The sequence below is a fragment of the Phodopus roborovskii genome, unplaced genomic scaffold, assembly GCF_943737965.1.
Source record: "Phodopus roborovskii unplaced genomic scaffold, PHOROB, whole genome shotgun sequence".
Taxonomy (NCBI): domain Eukaryota; kingdom Metazoa; phylum Chordata; class Mammalia; order Rodentia; family Cricetidae; genus Phodopus; species Phodopus roborovskii.
This window is the reverse complement of record NW_026126480.1, coordinates 9630397-9654999: the sequence shown is the minus strand read 5'-3', so window position 1 is coordinate 9654999 and position 24603 is coordinate 9630397. Positions and strand designations below refer to the sequence as shown.

Sequence of the window (24603 nt, the reverse complement as noted above, 5' to 3'; positions counted from 1 at the left end):
GTTGCCTGTACCTCCAGATCTAGGGGATCTGATACCCTCTTGCCTACTTAGGCAACCACACTCACATGTACATACAGATGATTAAAACTAAAAATGAGCATGGTGAATCATGCCTTTAATTCTAGCACTAAGAGGGCAGAGGCAGGTGGATCTCTGTGAATTCTAGGCCAGCCTAGAATTTTGAGACCGTCTCAAAAAAAAAAAAGAAAAAAATAATAATGTAGAGAGCAAGTGAGGAAGTCTCCAATGTCAGTCTCAGGTTTCCATGCACACACGAATATGAGTGCAGATGCCTAAAGAGGTTAGAGCTGTTGGATCCTGTAGAGCAAGAGATACACATTGATTGTGAGCTATCTGATGTGTGGGCTGGGGAACAAACTTGGATCCCCTGCCGAGAGCAGTACAAGCTCTTAACTGCTGAGACTTCTCACTAGGCCTGGGTACTAATATTTACTTCTGTATTTATGTGCTACCTAGCTGAGCATGACCTTTAGTTTCTGATCCTATCTCTACCTCCTGAGTGCTAGGATTTACAGGCATATACAACCAGGCCTAGTTTATAAAACACTAGGAACTAAACCCAGGGCTTCCTGTAGCCAGACCAGCACTCTAGCAACTAATCCACAGTCCCTACCCCAGCATCGCTTTATTATTTATGTATGTGTATGGTGTATGTCTTTGCATGTGTATCTGAGTGCCAATGGAAACCAGAAGAGGTTGGCATTATAGCAGCCGTGAGCTGCCCAATATAGATTTGGAGGAACTGAACTCGGGTCCCCCAAAGAATAGCAAGTGCTGATCTGGCAAGATGGCTCAGCAGTTAAAAATACTTGCTGTTCTTGCAGAGGATCTGGGGTTAGTTCCCAGCATCCACATAGCAGTTCACAAATGTCTGTTAACTCCAGTTCTAGAGGTATCAACACCCTCTTCAGACTTCCATGGGCACTAGGGACGTTATACACGCATACACACAGGCAAAACACTCATACACATAAAATAAATCTGAATTTTTTTCTCATTAATGGTTTTAGTCAAGAACAAAACCACAATGATATAGAAAATCTAGATTTATTTATTAACTATTACAAAGACAAAAACATCAAAGAGTACTTTGCAGACTTCATTACAGATTACTTATTATGTTACAGAAAGCCAGACTGTCAAGGATCTAAGCTGGGAGAATGTAATAGAGCAACTGGGGAATGAGGAGGAGGGCAGAAGCTAGCACAGAAGTATTGTGTCCTGGCGAGGTGTTCCCTGGAGATGACCTAGAGTCAGCCTGAAGTAAAGGACCCACGCCTCTGTGGGAAAGGCTAGATAGAGCCTGCCTCCTCTGAGGCCTGTACTTCTCTTCTCAGCATGTTTCTTACCCAGTCTGTATAGTATGAGCTCTGTACATTTCACCTCGTAGGCCTTCTGGCTGACAGATGTACATACAGCAAAGGCAGGAATTAGAGGCCTATTAAGGAAGACACCTAGACCCAGGAAGCTTGGGGGTAAATGAGAACCAAAAATACCCGCTCAGTTAATTCACCTTTGTTGATAAAGGTCTCAGTCTCTTCTGCTGGTGACAGCTTACTGTCTCATTATAGTCTGTCTTGCAAAGTAAGTTTTGGAGAAAGAAAAAGCCTTTCACCAGCCCTACTCTGGACTGGAAGACGCACCAAGTTCTCGCCTACCATTATGAGATAATCTGAAAGACAAAAGGTTTACAGTTGTTATTACTAACAGCCATTGTTTTGTACAGCCTTGTAGAGTTCCAGACTTACTGTTTCTCAGGCCTTGTAAGGAGCCCATCAGGCAGCCAATATCACCCCACTTTACAGATGAGAAAACCAAGGAATGGTTAAGTTATGTATTCACATCCTGATGGTAGCGTGCACATAAACATCACGGTAGAGCAGTGACTGCACGATATTCTGTATCCTATCTCATGCACCCAGAGGTCCATTATTTTGAAATTATTAATGGTTAAATGAACATTTTAGTCCTTGTTCAGGCTTTAAAAACACATACAATCTTAAATGATTTAAAAATCACATTGTTTTGAAATCAGGCCAACTACTCAGATGAGCATAAATAAAATTTATGAATATAGTATTTCTTTGACATTGAGCAGAAAGAATAAACTGAGCAGAAAACAAACCAGCAGCTCACTAGAATATTCATAGCAATTTCATGGTTATTTCACCATTACAAAGAATCCAAGAATCCAGTGTGTAACCACTGGTGACATGTCAATTGAGTTTCTCATGATGGCTGCAGAATGATAAACTCTTAACAGCCAATTTTTCAAAGAAATATGGGAAAGCCAGATTATACAAAATATTGTCTTCCAGGCCAATAATACACTTACAAATGACAGTCACTGGCAAAAAAAAAAAAAAAAAGCTATTGAGACCATGATGAGGGCTGGCTAAGAGGTTAAAAGTACAGGCTGCTCTTCCAGAGGTCCTGAATTCAATTCTCAACGACGACATGATGGCTCACAACCATCTATAGTAAGATCTTCTGGCCTGCAAACAGAACACTGTATACATAATAAATAAATCTTTTTTTTTTTTTTTTTTTTTTTTTTTTGAGGCAGGGTTTCTCTGTGTAGCTGTGGAGCCTGTCCTGGCACTCGCTCTGAAGACCAGGCTGGCCTCAAACTCTGAGATCCGTCTGCCTCTGCCTCCCAAGTGCTGGGATTAAAGGTATGAGCCACCACCACAGGACTATAATAAATAAATCTTGATGGAAAAGAGACAGAAGTAGAAAGATGAAATTAGTGACATCTGGAACTGCAAGAGCTGAACCCTAACTGAGCACCAGTGAAAAGCTACTGAGGTTAGACAGGAGAATGTTGCTGACCGCAAACTACATGAAATACAGAAAGGTGCAAGGAAGGAAAATATTTATGGGATGAGATATAAATCACAGAGGTGCAAATTTTCTTTGAGGTTATTATTATTTTTTTTGATAACCATACTAGAAGGAAACAGAGACCCAATGTTTTAATTCATAATTTATTTTACAACTATAGTAATTTGTAAACACTGGAATTAAAAAAACAAAACAAAACTTTATTTTATGTGTATAGGTGTTTGCATGCATGGATGTGTAGATAGATATGCATTCAGGGCCTGTGGAGGCCAGAAGAGAGCATCAGATGCTCCTGGAACTGCACTTAACAGATGTTTGTGAGTTGCAATGTGGGTCCCCGACAGAAGCAGCAAGTGCTACTAACTAATGGGTCATCTCTGCAGCCCAAACACTGGGATTTTAAAGACTGGTTTCTAATATAAAACAGAACAAGGGTAGAAGAGTTAAAAAGTTCAAATTTCCAAGTAAATAAATACAAAGATAATCTTAAGGTTCAGAATGACATCTACACCAGAACAAAGCAAGGAACAAAGGGAATTTTCCCTTCCCTAGTGCTGAGGACTGACTGAACTGAGGGGTTGGAACATGCTAGGCAAGTTCTCTGACACTGAATCACAATCACAGCAGGGACAGTGAAGGTACTCAAAGCATAACTAAATGACTGGTAGTAGCGGCAGTATCAAATCAAAATGATACACATTTTGTCTTGTCTTTCTTTAATAAAATAAAAGGACCCGGATAACACTGGCTAAAATGCTGGGAAATAGCCAGTATTTAGAAGGAAGGACGACATTATTATAGGGAACAAGGAACAACAATTTTACAAGGAAAATTTTTGCAGATTGTAAGGAAAGACTCTGCAGCTGCTAGTCCTTGTCCTTCAATTATCTAACAAACTACAGCCATTAGGGAAAAGGCAATGCATTTCTCAGGGTTTACAGAATAGCAAATACTCAGGGACAAACTTAAGGCAAAGGAAACAAAACTGGCAGAGACCAATATGTCAATCATTAAGGACAGACAGGAAAGAACGCAGAGAAATAATGGCTTTTGGGTGACTGTACATGGCCTAGACAAATCAGCTTTGAACACTAAGGTACATAGGACATCTATCCCCTATTCTTCCAGAAAGAATGACAGCAATACAAGATTATAATGTCTTAAGCTCAGTTTAGAATTATGTTACTGCCCCCCAGAATTGAAAAGCGGTAAGGTGCAACAAACCGTGAACAGGGCTCAATTAACACAAATGAATAAAGTAACTCAAGAGCAGACCAAGACAGGCTTAGGCTGTCACTCTTGCTCGAGCCAACAGGGAGGTCTGCTCTGAACAGATGTTTCCATTAACTGCTACTCTCATAAATTCACTTGTTCTTGTCATACTCTACCTTGTCATACTAGCATATACTCTACCATCTTAGTATAGTGCTTGGCAGATATTAAACCCATACTACAATGTTTACAAATTTCTGATTTCTTAGGGGAAAAAAAAGTGTGATTTTCAGTAACCAGAGATGGGAGACATTTTTTCAAACTGCTAAACTTATAGAGTTCATTCATTATACAGAGTTCTCTTAAATTAGTAATTAAAAAAACCAATCATTTCACAGGACTGTGACAAAGGAGATAATAAGCTACTCACTGTTTAGCAGCATAAATCATCTTCAGTGATCAACATCTGCATCCTCAAACTGCCCAGCAACAGTTGGTGTGGTATCTACCTCCATGCCATCTGAAAAGGGATTGGACTTCAGTCAGGCAGATTCAACAAGGATGTCAGTGCCCTCTAGTGACAAGAATTAACATTTTAAAAATTGGGCATGATAGTGCCTACCTTTAGTTTCACCACTTGTGAGGCAGAGCCAGATAGAACTAGTTTGAGGCCAGTCTAGTCTGTGTAGTAAGTTCCATGACAGCCAAAGCCACATGTGAGTCCCAAACTCAAAGAATAAAATAAAAATAACTGGATTTTAAAATTTTGGAGTTTTGTTTTGGTTCTGAAATAGGGTCTCATGCAATTAAGGCTGTCCTTAGTTCCTAGAATTGCAGGGATGTATCATGCCAGGCTATCTCATGCCTCCATTTCCACATGTCCATCTTGAAAACTAAATTACCCAAAAAAGAGACTGAAATGAAAATGCTCCTGTGGATTTAAGTCAAGTAAAAAATCAGCCCAAACATTTAACATCATACAACTCCCAGAAATCCTAGTCACTTCATGTGTTTCCTTCCTTTTTTTTCTTTTTAAATTTTCTTGGACAACGTTTTGCTATGTAGCCTAGGCTGGCTCAAACTCATAGGGTAGTCCAGGCTCACCTCCCAAATGCTAGGATGTCTGGCTAGTAGGAATTTTCAAATGTAGTAGACATTAACTGTTCATTCTTCGAGGAACTATGTGAAGTATTTAGTGTTAGACATTATTTAAAGGCATTTGGTAATACCCTCAAAAAGCCTAAGACACAGCATAGTGGGAAATGTAAAGAACAGAATTTTATCTCCCCTTTATTGTCATCTCACCGAAAAGGCGAAGGCTGGAGTGATGGTTCAGCAGGTAAGAACACTGGCTGCTTTTTCAGGTGGCCCAGGTTTGGTTCCCAGCACCCACATGGCAGATCACAACTATCTGTAATTTCAGTGCCAGAGGATCTGACACCCCCTGCGGGCTTCCAAGGACACCAACCACAACTGGTGCACAGACATATGCAGGTAAAATAACACACTCAGACAATTTGTTGTTGTTTTGTTAGTTTTAAGGCAGGGTTTCTCTGTATTGCTCTGGAGGCTGTCCTGGGACTAGCTCTTTGTAGACCAGGCTGGTCTTGAACTCACAGAGAGATCTGCCTGCTTCTGCCTCCCAGGTGCTGGGACTAAAGGCATGCGCCATCAACACAGCTTTTAAAAAGGTGTGAGAAGAGGGCAGAGGAAAACAGTGCTCTAAAAAAGTCTACAGTTGCTTTCTTTACTTCCTCACTCCTGACCACTCAACTCTTTACCTGACACAAACATCTGCCAAAAGCCCCCTGGGACCCTATCACCTCGACACATAATGTTACAAGCTGGGATAAGATGATCACTAGAGTTTACTAGTCTAAGATCAGCATGGTCAATATAGTAAGATACAGTTCTTACTCCCAAGCCCAAATAGACCAGAACTCCAAGAATCCCGGGTCAATATGCTATATGCATGGAGATAGTAATCATAGCATTATGAGAGGTATTAAGTATACCAATAGAAGAAAAACTAAACAAAGTCGCTTCAAGAATACCCTGCAATCATTAAAAATACCAAGGGTTATGATGTTACCAGAGCATAAAATAGTAATATATATTAAACACATAAAATGCAAGAAGTGTGCCAGGTGGTGGTGGTGCACATCTTTAATAGGGAGACAGAGACAGGCAAATCTATGTGGGTTTGAGGCCAGCATGTCTATAGAGCAAGTTCCAGGATAGGCTCCAAAACTATACAGAGAAACCCTGTCTTGAAAAACCAAAAAGATCAAACAAACAAACAAACATGTAAGAAGTGCTTATGACAGTGACAGGCACATTTTGTATAATGGCTCATTTAGTTCTCTTACCACTTATCAGTAGTTTGGTCTCAACCAATGCAATGGTTCTGTGCCTCGTTTGTCGAATGTGTAAAATGTGGATCATAAATTTATTCAACAGAGTACTTAGAAGGACTAAATGAGTAAATATATATATATATATAAATGCTAAATCAGGAGTGGCACGTAATCAGGCTGAGGTTAGAAGACACAGTACTGCCAATACTTGGGGTAAACCATCCCTTCAGAGCCAAAACTGAATAGTGGAGACTGAGGAAATTACTCAGGAAGCCAAAGTGATAGCTGTGCAAGCCCCACAACCTGAGCTGGCTCCTAGTCCTGGGAATCCATGTAGAGCTGGATTCCAGCACTCCTACAGTGCTACAGATGGGAGAATCATCCCCAAGCTTAAAGGCCATAAAGCCCATAGCATGCAGAATAGCAAAGAGACCCTGCCTCAACAATGTTAGGTGAACACTAACTCCCAAAAGTTGTCTTCTGATAGTAACACATGCACCCTCCCATGTGCATCTTCCTTCCCCTCCCTTTCCTGTCATTAAATAAGCAATGAAAAAAGCTGGAAAGGAGCCTATTGCTGAAGACACCACATCCCAGAACAATAGAACACAGGAAATCAAGCTGACACCAACTCAGAAGCATCTCTCTGGCTAGGTTTCATAGTTCTAGAAGATGCTATCCACATTAATGGGGGAGAAAAGAAATGAACAGTCTTACCCAGCTGTAAACCCTGAGAGCCACAGTAGTTAATGGCCTGGCAAGATAGGCCCACTGGTGCAATAATGGCATGAACATTACTAAGGAGACCATACTTTCTGACTGGGTTTTTGACCTGTTCCACAAATGGAACCAATGTCTACTACCGTTAACTGGACCAAAAGCTTGTGGATGGACCAATCACAGGCCCTACGGATATCTTACTATTTGCTGCTAAATAGACACAGTCAATTTTCTCCTCCCACCACACAGCTTCCAGAGAGTACCTTATGTGCTGAGCATCTTGCTGGCCCTAGACCATTTGTATAGTTGACACAGTTTGGGAGGCAAGGGTAAACAGGACACAAAACAACAAAAACATTCTCATTCCAGTAATTCTACATTTACTTCCTATACTTTTAGATTGTGATATTTCATTGCCTTTCAGTTTAAGATTTAGAACAATTTGTTTACTCCGAAAAGAAAGAGAACTCACCTTCATAATCTCTTACTGAATCTTCTGTCCTGACTCCTGCCATGTTATATTGGCTGCTCACAGACTGAGAAAGCATTCCTTCTAACCTCTCCAATGTGGCTTGCCCTTCTGCTGTTAAATGGGATAGTCCTTCTTCATAGGTGTAAAATGTAGGGATGTCCCCCTGTCCTTGTTCTAAACAAACAGAAAAAAACAAAACAAAACGATAAACAATAATGCATTTGCCTAAGACATACAGGCTTCCAGAAAGACTTCCAAAACTTACTGATTAGGTTTAAAAAAATTCAAAGAAGAAAATATGTCCCTACCCTCTAGGCTGAGAAAGCATTTAAGAGATAATAAACTTGTAAATATTAGTTTCCAGAGAATGGACTTGTCTGAGGTCTAGAAGGAAGAGAGGGTGTTTCAAAAACAGTGAATCCTTTATTATTCCAAAGGTGGGAATTTTACAAGTAAATACAAATTAATTTGACACTGAAAGGATTTTGAATTAACATATGTTCTTTTTAAAACAAATCAGAAAATCTCTAAAAATATAAAAAGGACAAAATATAAAACCACTTTAAAAAATCTCTAAGAAGTGAGCACACACTTATGTACGTGAAGAACAATTCCAGAAATGAGGAATCTCAGGCCAGGAACTGGATTCATATGTAGATATGTAAACCAGTATGCATAAGACCAGAGGGGACTGGGACAATATATGAGGCTACTGGCAGGGGGTCCAAGATCTAACACTAATGCACAAACTGACTTAGTGGAGCCCATTCTACATGGAGAGATACCATGTCCAGCCTAGACACTAGGGTGTGGGGGTGAGGAGGTGCCTTGGTCCTGACTCAACTAGATGATGAGACAGAACTAGATGATGGAACAGATGTAGTAGACTTCCTATGGGAGGCCTTATCCTCTCCATGGAGCAGATGGAAATGGAGAGAGTGGGAGGAAATGAGGGAGGGGCAAATAAATAAGTAAATAAATAAACAAACATAAAAAAAAAAAAAAAAAAAGAAAAAAAAGAAAAAGACCAGAGAGGAAATGCAAATACAACAGTTTGTGCCTCAGGCTACAAGCCTATCATGCCAGTGAATGCATCTTGGCCTAGGAAGACAATGGGAAATATTTGTAGGTATAAATGAAGTATGATTCTGAGGAAAAGAAAATTATTGTTCATAAGCTGTGTCAAGAATTACGTGAATAAAGAGATCAACAAGACTCTGCAGAGATGACTCTCAGTTAAGAGTATTTGCTGCTCTTGCAGGGGACAGGAGCTTGGTTCCCAGCACCCAGCTGGCAGTCCAAAACTGTAATTCTATCTAGTTCTGGGGGTTCCCACATCCTTTTCTGGCCTCTGAGGGCACCAGCCATATATGTACTGCACATATATAAACTCAAAGAAAACACCCATTGATATAAAATAAATAAAAAATAATTTTGAAGAGATACACGTAAACAGACTTCTCAATGGGTACACTCAGTCTAAAGTATGCTCTTGACTACCCTCTTTCTAGCTATTAATTTTCTTTCCTATTTGTTTCTATTATCCGGCCCACAACCCTGATAATCTCTTATTGTTGTTTGAGCATGGGAAATTCATTCACTCCTCAGTTGGTCTGCTGAAAGGGCCTAGACAAAGTGTGCCAATGTATCATCCCTTTATTTATAATAATCTTACATTGTTACTTTATGAAAGTACATACAAAACACTAAAGTCTTGTGCCCATAGTACAACTACATGCTTAAAATGAAACAACACGAAAACCAACACTTAAGATCCAAGTCACTAACCATGTGCTTCCACATCATACTCTTCTCCATCGTAATCATCAGAGTCTTCATCCTCAGGGTCTGGATGCAGGGCCTGGCATTCACACATCGCAGTGAACATTGCCTCCACTGAGCAAAGACATTAAATCGTAACTAATATTTAGTTTTTTCCCAGTGCACCACAAAGTTTTACAAAAACAATCATCAGTACAAACAAATTTAAAAGCAGACAAAAGATGTATTAGGTTAACAATACTTATAAAATTCTGCAAAGTTCAAATAAAAGTGGATCATGAAAAGTGCACAGCCTATTCCAAAAGTGCCTGAGACAATGAACAAGTCACAAAGTAAGAATTCAAAACAGTACTGAGATGGGAGGTTAGATTTAAGAAAATAGGTCAACCCAGATGTTGTGGCTGACACTTTTGATCCCATCACTCAAGAGGCAAAAGCAGATAGATTTCTGTGAGTTTGAGGCCAGGTCTACACAGCAAGTTCTAAAGACAGCCAGAACTACACAGAGACCCTGAGGAGAAAGAGAGACAGAGAGAGAGAGAGAAAGAAAAAAGGTCAGAGTACTGGTCACACTGCTGATTAGGATAAAGCTCCCGTCGTATGACAGGGTGCTTTCCACCAGTCTCAGCATTTCCAACTTTGGAAGTGCTTCGCACAGGTGACATTCAGTGAACAACATCGGTCAATAACACTAACCAGAATCCTCTTTGCACAAAACAAACCAGGCACCATGCTGTTCACAATATTCTTACTAAATTCACAACTTTTGACATTAGCAAGTAGCCACTCTCAATGACTTTAAGAAGGCCAAAATGAATATAAGCAATAGAATGGAAGTAATCATAATGAAGGTGAGAGGTATGTGTGTTATCAGTGGAAGAGGTGAACTTAAAAGAGAAAAGACCAGTATTATAGAACACTCACATGCTGACTTATCACTGGGCACAAATCTAAATTCAGTAATGGGTTCAACATCATCACCGTCTTCCTCATCTTCATCAGAGAGAGATTCTTTCGATTCTTCTATAAAAGGAATAAAAATAATAATTTTAGACATTAAAGGCTTTTTTTTAAGGATTTACTTATGTGTGTCTGCATAAGTTTATGTGCACAATATGTATGCAGGAGCTAGAAGAAGGCATCAGAGTGCCCTGGACTGGAGCTAGAAGCATTGTGAGTCAACCGACGCGGGTGGTGGTCGTTCACACCTTTAATCCTAGCTCCTGGAAGGCAAAAGCAGGTGGATTTCTGAGGTCAAGGACAGCCTGGCCTACAAACTGAGTTCCAGTATAATAAGAGCTGTTACACAGAGAAACCTTGTCTCAAAAAAAAAACAAAAAACAAAAAAATACATAAATAAAAAAATAAGAAAAGTCTAGGAAGTGTATTGGTGCATCTAAATAAAAAAATAAGAAAAAAGTCTAATCTAAATACTGCAATTCAGTCTTTGCTGCTGGTTACTGCAGGGTTGGAAAGGTTCTGAGGCCGAGCTTTGCAGCACAGCACCTGTAACACCCAGAGAGTACAACACCATTCAAGTGAGACTATTTCAAGTCCATGAAAGTTAACCCATTGACAGATAATTCAAAAATTTGTAGATATAACAAAAACAATTAAAGAGAATTAGCTGAAAATAACAGCTTAGTGGTAGAGTAGTCATTTTGCACAGTAGGCCCTGGGTTTAAGCCCTTGCACTGGAAAAATGAACAAGCAGTGCTATATATGTATCAGCACACATACATTTTTAAAAAGAACTGCATGAAAAGCTAGTTGCAGAATACATAATACCATGTAATTAAAATCTTAAACACAAAACCATTACATTCACTGGAGGCATATACATATCAGTAAAGATTAAAAGCAGATATAGGAGGGATAGAGAATTGGCTCAGTGGTTAAGAGCACTTGCTACTCTGGCAGAGAACCCAGGCTCATCCTGACACACATTCTGCAGCTCCCAACTGTCTGTAACTCTAATGCCAGGGGATCCACCTCCTTCTTCCTGACCTAGACAGGCACCAGGCACACATGTGGTGCACAAACATACATGCAGGCAAAACACCCATACACATAAAATAATAATAAAAAAACCAAAGTACATATAGGAAGCAGATACTATTTAACTTGAGTAAGACGCCAGAGGATGAAATGGGGATCCACACAAAACAGCTTTCAAACTGGGCACAGTGGCACACACCTTTAATTCTAGCAAACAGAGGCCAAGGCAGGCAGATCTTTGTGTGTTCAAGACCAACATGATCTGTACAGTGAATGCCAGGACATAAGGAGACCCTGCCCCCTCCCCACAAAAGGGGCAGCTTTCAACAGTATTTACTTAGTTCCCCTTAAACATTTATAGTAATCAGGGAAAAGTGACAGAATTCACACAGGATACTAAATTTTTAAAAAGTTACTCTAGCCAGGTGGTGGTGGTGCACACCTTTGATCCCAGCAATCAGGAGGCAGAGGCAGGCAAATCTCTTGAATTGGAGGCCAGCCTAGTCTACAAAGTCAGTTATAAGACAGGACTACAGAAAGAAATCCCATCTCAAAAAAAAAAAAAAAAAAAAAAAAAAAACCCAACCCCCAAATATATATATGTGTATACACATACATACACACACACACACACACACACACACACACACACACACACATATACTTTTTCTATGTTTGAATCACTTTATAATGAAAAACACAGGTCAATAAAGTATTCAAACTGGGGGCTAGAGAGATGCCTCAGAGGTTAAAAGCACTGGCTGCTCTTCTAGAGGACCTGAGTTCAATTCCCAGCAACCATCTGGTGCCCTCTTTTGGTGTGCAGGCTGACCTGCACACAGAACACTGTATACATAATAAATAATTCTTTAAAAAAAAAAAAAAAAAACAAAAACCTTTATTATTTAAAAAAAAAATTTAAACTCACCCCACCAAACAGCAAACATGTTTGCTGAGATTAGCAATCTTAATGCAAATTAAGGACTGGTGAGGTGGTTCTGCATAAGACTTAACAATACTGAGTTTGATCCCTAGAACCTATTTAAAGGAAGAAAGCACCAAATCCAAAGGTGTTTCCTAGCTTGCACATGTGCACACACATACTTCACACACAAATATAAATAGAGCTAGATGTGGTGGAACAGGCCTGTAGTCCCAGATATTCATGAGGGCAATGGAAGAACATTCAAAGTTAGATGCCAACTGTGGCAATTTAGCAAGACCATCTCAAAACAAAAAATTTAAAAGGAGTGGGCAGGGTGGGGTGGGGGAGGCAAGGGATGCAACTCAGCAGATGAAGAAAATGGAGAAACACTTGCTAACACAGGAAATCTACTTGCAGGGAGTGTATCAGTTTTTCATCACTGTGACAACATACCGAGCAATCAACAGAAAGGAGGATTGATTTCAGGTCTGGTCTTAGAGTCTGAGCATGGGCAGCTAGCTGGCTCCATGTTAGGGAACTGAATTATGGCAGAGAGGGTCAGATGGAGCACAGCATCTTCCCCCATGGCAGCCAGGAAGCAGAGTGTAGGAACAGAAGCCAGGGGAAGGTGAGGGAAAACACCCACCCTAACAGCTTGTTCCATCTCAGCACTCAGACTGTTGATGCTGATAGGGACATCTGGGCTTCTTCCCCTCAGCTCCCTTACCGAAATGTCTCTGGAAATACCAGTATACCATCACAGTTATATGTAAGTGCATTTTATTAATATCTTTGCGTTTTCTCCATCCACTAAGGTTGACAAGGTAAACAAGGGCACCCACTAATACAGTATTTATTTAATGTAAATTCAGTGTAGAATAGTATGAAAGTATAGACAAGTGAGGCGCTGGGTTTAAACCTCAGCATGAACAAAACCCAGCAGCACTCAGGCTCCAATCATTAAAGATTAAGTCAGCAGCCTGAGGAGCTACTGGGAGTCAGCAGACCCTGTAAGAGATGAGGCCATGTGGAAAGTGAGACAGACTAACATAATCCTCTAGAGCCTCTAGAGCTGCTGTTTTTTTCAATGAAACTGAGACTCATGAGAAAATGACTCAACACCTGGCAAGTGAGGCACAGTTTACTCACTGGGGGTGCTTTATTCTTTTGTCTAATATTACCGAATCCCTACCTCACTTGAGTTTTGCTGGACAAGTAAAAATTGGGCATTATGCAGCAACATTTATTTTGGTTTTGGTGGGAGAGCTTAAATTCAGGACTTCACATATGCTAAACACACATCACACTACCGAGCCACAATACTGGCTCCAATACATCATCAGCATTTGGATTGATTGACAAGAGTACTTTTAAGCTGGATGGTGGTGGCACATACCTTTAAATCCCAGCACTCAGGAGGCAGAGGCAGAGGCAGACAGATCTCTTGTGAGTTCAGCCTGGTCCACAAAGTGAGTTCCAGGACAGATAGAGAGAAGAGAGAGGGAGAGAGAAAGAACCCAGCCAGTGGTGGCACTTGCCTTTAATCCTAGCACCTGGGAGTTGGATCTCAGAAATTTGAGGCCAACCTGGTCTACAAATCAAGTTCTAGAACAGCCATGGCTGTTACACTGAGAAACCCTGTCACAAACAAACAAGCAAAGAGAGAGAAAAGAGTACTTTTAAAGTTTTGCATTTTAAACAACACCTAATTTTCCTACTTACTGCTATGATTAGGGTCTTGAGTGAACTCAAAGGCCCCGAATATTAAAGGTTTAGTCATCAGCCTATGGTGCTAGTGGGCGTTAAAATCTGCAGGAGGTGAGGCCATACAGAAAGTTAGGTCACTGGAGGCCTATCCAGAAGGGCAAATGGCAACTCCAGGCCCTCTAAGTTTTGCTTTCTGGCAGTCATAATATGAGCAAATCTTCTATTTATTACTTAAAGTCTCCTCAACCATGTGCTTTTGCCATGATATGATGTGATAACACAGGTTGAAAGAAATAGCCAAATGAGTATTGGATGAAATCTGTGACTCATAAGGCAAAATAAGTCCTCCCCTTATTAAATTGATGATCTAAAGTCTTTTGTCATAGCAATAGTACACTGGCTAACAGTTATAAAAATCACAGTTGCATTTACTTAGTGTTATGGTTGAGTTCTAAAATGTTCCTACAGCCACGTCTTAAACTCTTGCTGCACACAGGGCAGCACTAAGGCCAGACTTTTGAAGGTTCTACCCAGCCCTGGTTCTGATGCTACTCTTTCTGCTGCCAAGTGGACAGCTGCTGCCTCACAGGCCTGCCACCATGTGTTCTCCACTTAGACGGACTGAAATATCTCTGAAATTGAGATACAAACAAACAAACAAATGGAAATCCCTTTCTTTCCTTCTGTCAAATGAGCGAACTTTGTGCTTAACACCTCATGAGGGAGTCATGCTACACTCCAACATCTAAGGACTTTTAACATTTCTTTATCCTTTTTCAAATCTCTTATTTTATTTTAGTTCATTTTTGACAGGGTTTCCCTGTGTAGCTTCGGAGGCTGTCCTGGAACTAGCTCTGTAGACCAGACTGCTCTCCAACTCAGAGATCCACCAGCATCTGCCTCCCAAATGCTGGGATTGAAGGCATGTAGCACCACCACTGCCAGCTCAAATCTCTTATTTTTTAATCTATCTTTGAACCCTTTCCAACAGCAAGAATTTGAAATCTTATAGTGAGAATATTTTTGGATAGCTGGCTTGCCAGAATTCTAAAAATTAGCAACTAGTGTTCACAACTAAATAAAAATTATTAAATCTGGAACCAAAAGAAAACCTCAACTTGAAGGTGTCAGGAACAAACTAATGGGATTGTCTGATATACAAGATTTCAGAAAAAAATTATCCATTACCATAACAATTTAATTACATTATTAATACTTGGGAACCTTATAATTCAAGGGTTCTAAATTTTAACACTACTGACAATTTTGTACTAGATACTTTTTGTAGGGATTTTGGCATCTATGAGATGCCAGTAGCACCCCTCCTCCTCCAATTAAAATTTCATCAGCCACAGGCAGCACATAAAATTCTCTCCACCCACCTACTGAGAATCACACTTTAACAAAATAAAAATAATTCTGGGCCTAGAGAGACAGCTTAGTGGTTAAGAGTGTTTGTTGCTTGGGGTGTCTTGAATGAGACTGGCCCCCAAGCTCATCTGTTTAAATACTTGGTCCTGGGAGGAACTGTTTGGGAAGGATTAGGAGGAGTGGCTTTACTGGAGGAGCCGTGTCACTGGGGATAGGCTTTTCTCCAGTGTGTGTCTCTCTCTGCCTCTACTTGTACTCTGAGATGTGAGTTCCCAGCTGTTCATGGTGTTTTGGCACAGCAATACTAAAGTAGCTAATACACTGCTCTAGAAGTACAGTTTCTGATATGAATATTGTTTAGCCTAAAAAACTTCCTGTAACTCCAGTTCCAAGGAATCCAATGCCCTCTTCTGGTCTCTGCAGGCATCCACACACATGTAGCATACATTCACACAGACACACATACACATAGTCTGTAACTCTAACTCTAGGGGAACGTACACCCTCCTCTGGTCTCTGCTGGCATAAGTCACAAACATAAATGCGGCAATAACCCTCACCTGCATATACATCTTTAAAATAAATAAATAAAATAATTCTATCTTAAATTTCTAGAAAGACAAAATACACTGGTTCATATCTCTGAAGAGCCTTTAAAAGAAGGAATATGTAGTTAAAATTAAAAAAGTAGAAATATATTCATATTAAAAGAATTCTAAGTGAAAACATAAAGGAAATAAAAGGCAGATATACACAAACCCAATGTCCATTAGAAAAAATTCAAATGGCCAAATTATTTTAGGTAATTTAATTTTGATTAATATGATACTATGTAATGTGGGTCAATGGATTACAGTTTACACTATCAAAGATTGCTTTTTAGGCTGATAAAGTGGCACATCTTAAGTGTCAGTATTTGGGAGGACAAGGACAGTTACTCAAGCCCAGAAGTTTGGGGCTAACTTAAGCAGCCTGTAAGATTTCATCTCAAAGCAAGAAAGCAAACAAACAAACAAATACTGCCCTTTAAAATATACTTTTCTATCAGAGAAAGCATTACCTTACGTTATGCCATACATACCTCCAAATTTGGCATTCACCATAACATACAGATGCTCTCGAGGATAAGCATTTGGGTCCCTGGAAACTGCATGTAAACTAATCGTGGGGTATTCCAGTGAGAATCCTAATCCAGAACCATCTAACCAAGACAGGCGGCTGAAAAACATGGTTTAGGCACATTATTTCTAAAAATTAAATCCTAACTTAATATTCCAAAATTTATAAAGGTTCAACCAGGACACTTTTATGCATGGAAAGAAATTCAAATTTATTGACAATATTAGAAATACTCCTTAAAATAAGAAAATTTTGTAACAAGAACTGAATTTTTTTCTTTTACAGTTTTATTCCTCTGGCTATAAATTCAAACAGATTTGAGAGGCAAGTCATCTATGTTTATTTTTCCTCTCTGTATACGTGCATGTGGGTACTGGCAATCTAGCTCTGGTCCTCTGAAAGAGCATATGCTCTTGATAGCTGTCAGCTCCTTCCCTGTACTTGTTTTCTGTGCTCATTCTTGTTTAGAATGTCTCCATTACCCTCTTTGCTGTGTAGATCTTTTCACCAAGTCAAGTAAGTCCCCAATAACTCCATGAGACCTCCTTTTTACAAGGATCACTTCTGTTACCTGCTTGGTAACATATATTAGCACTAAGTGTACTAATCAACCACGTTTGTACTCTGTTATTTCCATCCCTTTATTTGACATTTTTCAAAAATGTCAGCACAGTTCTCAGTAAGTAAGCATGCAAGAAAACCCGAAATCAACCTTTCCACTCCTGGTACATTAAATGATGTACACACAAAATAGATGTGATTAGAATTACAATTCAAAAAAAATATACTATCACCTGAGGAGATAACATAAAAATCCCCATTTATTACCAGCTTTAAGAAAAAGCTACAGGGACTGGAGACATGGTTCAGTAGTTAAGAGTACTTCCAGAAGGCCTAGGTTCGATTCCAAACACCCACATTCCAAGCTCACAATGATCTGTAATTCCAGCTGCAAGAAATCTGACACCCTCTTCTGGCCTCCAAAGGCACCTGGGATACATGTGATACACAGACATACATGCAGGCAAAACACCATGCAAATAAAATAACATTTTAAAAATTGAACAAAACCCCAAAAAGCCACACAATACCTTCCCCTTAAAAGTGCACAAATATTTTATTGGTATAACAAAGGAAATATATCACCAAAGTTAGTATGTTGAATTTTAACAGATAATGCCTAGTTTTCCCACTATATGAATTGTACAATCTAGCAGAAAAGACCTTGGCAGGGGGCAAAATCCCACAAAAGCAAGGCTGAAAGGAAACAGGGAATGAATGTCAATGAGCTTTGGGGTTTTGGGTTTTTTTTTTTTTGGGGGGGGGGAGGCAACAAAATGTTCGAAGATTTAGTGAGGATAAAAGTGCATAATAAAAACCATCAACTTCTATGAATAAAATGAGTAAGTTGTATGGCATGTAAACCATGTCAATAAACTACTTTAAAAGAGAATACCCTAATAAAAGTCATTTTAACACAACTACTATATACTAATAAAATTTAAAATAGAAGGTAAATGAATGGGAACATACCTCTACAAGACAGCAGAACATATGCATAACATATGCATATCCTGTATCTTCTCCAATTTCTTCCTCCTTACTCTCTCCTCCTTCCTCCATTCCCTCTTGTTTTGGGGGCAGAGCTTTGATATTTAGCTCATGTTGACCTCAGCTGCCCAGGTTGGTTGGTCATGAACCTTTTTCCCCCTTGGAAACGGGCTCTCTCTATAGCTTTGGCTGTCTTAGAACTCACTGAGATCTGCCTGCCTCTGCCTCCAGTGCTGGGATTAAAGGCCTGCACCACCCTGCCCAGCCACAGTCACAAACTATAGACTCCCTCTTGCTCTTCCTGCCTCCACATGCCAAGTGCTGGGATTACAAGTCTGTGCCCCCATGCCCAGATTCATCCTAGTTTCTACATAGTTCTGACAAGCTAGCCATGGATCAGAGCTATAATATGAGCTCTCTAGAGGCTGATGTAGGACAACTGCTGTTAAGTTCAAGTCTAACCTGAGCCACAGAATAAATGCCAGGCCAGTCTGGGCTACACTGAGTCCAGGTCTCAAAAATAACGTAGTGACAAACTACTTTAATCCTAGCATTTGGAAGGCAGAGGCAGGCAGATCTCTGTGAGTTCAAAGCCAGCATAGTCTCCAGAGCAGTTCTAGGTCAGTCAGGGCTACACTAAAAAGGCACTGTCTAAGGTAAGAAAAACCAACAACTAACAAAATATACAAGCAGAGAGCCAATTATTCCTTTATGGAGGAACAACAGCAGAGCATTCTAAATCATTCATAGTCAGTTTAAGAAGACACTAAATTTTATGCCTCAGGAACCTACCACCACCACCACCAAGTAAATCAATGTCTAATGGTATAATCCTTAGCAAATGCATGACCAAAAGCAAAGGCATATGTTAGACTATGGTGGTAAACGAGCACAACTCTATAAGCACACTATGATTATTTGCATGGGGTGGCATGTTTTAAGACTGTCTCTGAGTAGCCCTGGTTGTTCTGGAAGTCACTCTGTAGACCAGGCTGGTCCATCTAGCTATATTATTTAATGGTATACTTAAAAATTAAAAGCAAGAAAAGATGCAGTTATTGAAAAGAATTCCACACATTAGGCTTATTTGGAAAAAAATATTAAAGAGGGTTAAGGTGATAAACTTTAAACAGCAAAGTGATAAAAGTTTGAGGAATTACTGGGGAGAAGGGGTGGCACAGTCCTTTAATTCTAGCACCTGGGAGGCAGAGACAGAGGCAGGCAGATCTCTATGAGCTCAAGGCCAGCCTGGTCTACACAGCAAACGAGTTCCTGGACAGCTAGGGCTTTTACACACAGAAACCCTGTTTCGGGGGGGGGGGGGGGGGAGAAACAGTTTGAGGAATTATTCTGTCCCTACTGCTTCCAAAGGAACAGATCTCTTATGTAATTGACTGTGTGCTGTGTTGGTCCTCCCTTCCCACCCACAGCTCTTCTCTAATGTGGGGATGAAACAGTGCTCATGGGTACCAAGAACAGATTTATCAAACTATGTTTCCTTTCTCACCTCCAAAATCTCTTGACATGACTACTATTTAGAATGGACATCCAAGATTTACCCATCCAAAAACATTTCAAATATTCAGACCACAGAACCTTTATTAACTCCACTGGGCAGTGGAAAAGTTAGCATCTAAATCAAACAGGGGCCTAGCAAATTATGGCCTTTGGTTTAACAGCTGAAATCATTCTCTAGCCCATAAAGATGACAACATGTCTCAGCACAGGGTTCCTATGGGCTCTGAGAGCCTCATGAAGAACTGGATTTGGCACTTGCAAGCAATACTTATTTGACTTAAGTTTTAATTCTGTTTTGTCTTTCACATATTCTAGAAGGAAGTACTCCAAAACCAAGATATATAATTATGACCAGTCATAAAAAAAAAAAAAAACCAAAATGTCATAAATGCAAAGACAAGAACTAGAAGAGTAGTAAACACAAGTTGAAAAATGTTTTGTTAAACTCTGATGCTTATGAATAAGGAGAAATATTGTCTTTTTATTTCTAATGAAGTTTAAAAACAGCACAGAAAAATAGAGACCCTGAACTTGTGTTAATTGATTTAAAATTAATTTTGGAATGAGATGTAAAAAAGCATTGGTTCCAAGCTCAAAATACCTTTTTTTGTTTGTTTGTTTGTTTGTTTGTTTTGTGTGTGTGTTTTGAGATAGTTTATCTGTGTAGCTTCAGAGCCTGTCCTGGAACTCACTGTGTAGATCAGACTGGCATGGAACTCACAGAGATCCACCTGCCTCTGCCTCCCGAGTGCTGGGATTAAAAGCATGCCGAACTACCGCCCATTGGAAGACTCACTTCTAATCTGGATCTTGAGGCAGAAAGACTTTAATAGAGATCCTGAAGTGGGATTACAGCATCCACTGAAGACCAGCTGAGAGACCCAGCCTCTTGGACTGAGCAACTTCTGGATTTTTTTGACTTTCCATTCATTGACAGTCATTGTTGCATTAGCTGGATCATACCCTGTAAGTCATTCTAATATTCTCTTTCTCTTTGCTGTAGGTGAAAATCAAATGACGGGAAAATAAGGGAGCTAGCCTGGATTTTCTAGTCAGGCCCAATATTATAACACAAGCTCTTAAAAGAGAGGACATCCTCTGTGGAGGACAAATGAAATATAGCAAAAGATAAATCAGACACTCTGAAGGACAGGAAGGAAGGAGGGACAGCGGGAGGGAGGGAGGAGAGGGAGAGACAGAGAGAGAGAGAAATGAAATATAGCAAAAGATAAATCAGACACTGTGAAGGACAGGAAGGAAGGAGGGACGGAGGAAGGGAGAGAGGAGAGGGAGAGACAGAGAGAAATGAAATATAGCAAAAGATAAATCAGACACTCTGAAGGACAGGAAGGAAGGAGGGACGGAGGAAGGGAGAGAGGAGAGGGAGAGACAGAGAGAAATGAAATATAGCAAAAGATAAATCAGACACTCTGAAGGACAGGAAGGAATGTGTGTGTGTGTGTGTGTGTGTGTGTGTGTGTGTGGAGTGTGTGTGTGTGTTTCAGTGACATGTCTACCTTACTGTGAAAGTACAAAGCGCTGAAGGTAGTCAAATGAAAGTAGGATTCCTTTCAGGACCTGCGCATCCAGGAGTCGGGTTCGGCTGGTTATGACCCCGCCCTGCGTGAGCCAAAAGATGCTCCTTTTCCCCACCCACACCTGGAGCAGAAAAACCCATGCTCATTAATCAAAGGTCTTAAACCCTTCGGAATCTACACTGAATCCAGGTATCTTACGCAGGAAAAAAAAAAAAAAAGGTAGGTCACACGATCATGCAGAAAGCCAGGCACATCGAAAACTAACCGAGGCTCTGCAAACTCAAAACTCTAAACTTGACCACGCGCCAGGCTCCAGCAGACAGGCCGGTAAAAAGCTCGAGTCGTTAAAGAGAAGCGCTGTCTAGAGAACAGCCAAGTGGGATCGGGGAGGGAATCCCTTTAAGCTACTACACTTGCAGCAGCGCCTGGGGGAGGAAGGAGCCCCCGAGGGAGGACGGCGCCGGACCCGGGCACCCTACCTCTCGGCAATGTAAAGGGTGCCGGAGCCGAGCCCCTTCCCGTTCAGCACAGCCTCGGTGTCTGGCTGCTGCAGCCGGAGCCCGTCTTCCGACGCAGGTGGCGGGAAGCTCTTGAGGAAGCTCATTGCGGGTGAAATCTTGGCTCCGCACGATCCTAGACACCGAGCGCCACAATCCCAGAGCGCATGAGCAGGCCCGGAAGCAGTCGTGGTATCCCGGAAGAACAACTTCCTCCCGCTGGGTTCGGCGAGCCGTTGACCATAGAGACGAGACGGTCTAGACGCACTGGAGGTCCGTGGTGACCTGGCTGGCTTTAGTCACGTGATACTGGTCTTCTCCAGCCCCCACCTTCGACCCGCCCCGCCCCTCTCCTCCGAGGGGGCTTAGAGGAACTGTGTTTTCGCTGTGGTTCTATCTCAAGCTCGTCACAGCAAACCCTGAGAGAGTATGTTTGAGGAATACTATGCCTTCCCAACAAAACCGGGAACGGGCCTGGGAGAACGCACAGGAGATGGAATCCACACTCATCTCTCTGGACGTCATTCCCCTCCCCACCCTTTGGGTGCACGAGTCTTCCCAACTCCGCCTCATCGGGCCTGATCTCACCGATTCACACAGCCAGACCTCACAGTCCCCATCCCCACGTGCCTCGCTACAGGAGCACAAAGAGGTTACATCACTTGAACGAAAGCGAGGGAGACAGTCCAAAGACAGCGCCGAAGGGAAAGGTAGCCATTGATCTGCAACTCCTAGGCCCCAAAGAATGAGAGCAGCGAAGACTTACAGGCTCAGTAAATAAATAGACACCCGTAGCCTAGCCGTGGGCTATGTATGTACCACACAGAGTAAGCACTTTACCACTTTTATTTCTTCGTGGATTCTTGTTGTTTGTTGTTTTCGATTGGCGGCCCAGGCTGGCCTCCAATCGACACACATCCTACTCTGGGTACTAGTACTCTCACAGGCAAGCATCACTAGAAGGATTCAGGCATTACACTGGCCTGCCCCTGTCACCTGGCAGAATGCACTCATGCAGTACCCTGGTCAGCCCAGGGTTCCATGGAGTTTGCACCCAGATGCAAAGGACTCCCTTAAGAGAAAGACCCTGCCCACGCAACTTTTTTTCTTTCTTTCTTTTTGGCCTGCTCATCTCTTTCTGCTCGCTTTCCCACTCCTGTCTTTCCTGCTGTTCCCCTGGGGCAGACCAGACTTTACCTATCTCCCTCTTCTTTCCTGCCTGCCCTCTCTCTTTACCTCTTTTCTCTTCCCTCGCCACCTTCCATCTCTGTTCGTGGTCGGACAATACCTACTGTAGGGAAAGAGGGCCAGCTAAAGAAACACACTTTGGCCCTGCAATCAGAACCAAAGAAATGCACCCTGACCCTGAAACCAGTGCCAAAGAAACACCCGTTGGCCCTGCAATCAGAGCCAGTGAAAGAAATACACCCTGATCCTAAAATTAGAGCCAAAAGGCTAAAAAGGACCAGTGAAAGAAACACCTTGACCCTAAACCTGTGCAGAAAACCAACCAATCCCTGACCACAAGATCTATCCAGTCTGAGCTCAAGGACTGAAATCTGACCAATCCCTGCTCTGGAAAAACTCCACCCAAGCATCCCTATATAAACCCTGTGTGAGTTCAGCTTGCAGCTGTTCTACCTGCCTAGTTATTCTCTGCTACCCTGACTGAGGGCAGCCATCCTCCTGGATTTTATTCGCTCCCAGTAAATCTCTTGAATGAGGTTTGGCTGAGACCTTCTTTCGCTGCTTTTGCAGGAGCAGAATCTCACGAGACGATCACCAGTGGAGTGGGCAAAGCTAAATTGTTACACTCCACTCTCCTGGGAGGAGTGGGGGCTGGAGCCGAACTGTAACAACTTTGCCTCGGAAACTCTCCTGCTAGAGCAGAGCTGACACACTGGAGAAGCCTTTCCCTAAAGCAGGGCTGTAAGCTGCTGTGCATATTGTGTCCTGTGGTATTCCTTGGCTCCAGAGTGCCAAAATACCTTTCCATCTGAGCTGTAACACTCAGTATTTTGGCTCCCGAGTGCCAGAGTCCCTGTCCATCCCATCCAAGCAGTCAAAATGCTTACACCTAGCCCCTCCCTTTGCTCCTTTTCCCAGTAAATTCCATGTGGGTTTGTTTAATTTTGTGGTTCCCGTTTCTTTGCCCACAGAGCTCCAGCAAAACAGCAACAATCACCACACCTGCTCAATTCATATTTTTAATGAAAATAATATGAAAAAGTTTTCTACTAACTGACCCCATTTTAGGCATTGAACTCACAAGCTAGAATTTAGAGAGACCGAGTGGGTGGAATTCAGTCAGCCAAACTCTAGACTTTTTTTGACTATAAAATTGTAACAGCAGCTTTTGAGCCTGTCCTGGCATTCACTCTGTAAACCAGGCTGTCCTTGAACTCAGAGTTCGCCTCAGCCTCCCAAGTACTGGAATTAAAGGCATGCACCACCATTGTCTGGCCAAGATTTCTATTATATCAGCTGTATGTAACAGTTGTTTCTGGTGATAGATTCAATTGTTGCAAAAGAGCCTGTTGCTTTCTTGGAATTTCTCTTAGAAACTAGTTTCTTTTTTGTAAGCACTTCTAAATTCAGTTTAACAGTTCCATGATTCGTTTATTTTAAACATTGAAAATCAAGCAAAAAATAACTAGAAAACAGATTAAATGGGAACATACCCATTTTTTTTTTCAACCTTGAAGGAAGAACATCTCATAGGAATACTCAGAAGAATTGAAATCAGAGACAAAGAACTGAGATGGGAAAGACCTAAAGGTAATAGGAAAGCTACCAGGTAAAGGAGTATAGACCGGGGTTGCTATAAAAAAAGCTTCTTGGAGTCAGGGTAGAAAGGAAGATGGAAACTTAAGTCAAGTGGCTCTTAAATGAAAGGAGTAACTGAATAGGGAAGGTGGCCTATACTGTGAACATGTATTGTAGGTTCTAGCTAACTTTTCCTATATGATAT

At 41.3% G+C, this 24603-nt stretch overlaps 1 protein-coding gene across 1 annotated transcript; it reads right to left on the bottom strand.

Moving 5' to 3' along the window:
• Positions 1–1052: 1052 nt before the first annotated feature.
• On the bottom strand, positions 1053–21836 carry Clns1a (chloride nucleotide-sensitive channel 1A). Its single transcript, XM_051192276.1, has 7 exons — positions 21615–21836; positions 16491–16627; positions 10333–10431; positions 9415–9522; positions 7627–7800; positions 4508–4597; positions 1053–1693 (listed from the first exon to the last, which is right to left on the bottom strand). The coding sequence occupies exons 1-6, from the start codon at positions 21737–21739 to the stop codon at positions 4530–4532; spliced, it is 711 nt and encodes a 236-aa protein (XP_051048233.1). The 5' UTR covers positions 21740–21836; the 3' UTR covers positions 1053–1693; positions 4508–4529.
• Positions 21837–24603: the final 2767 nt, after the last annotated feature.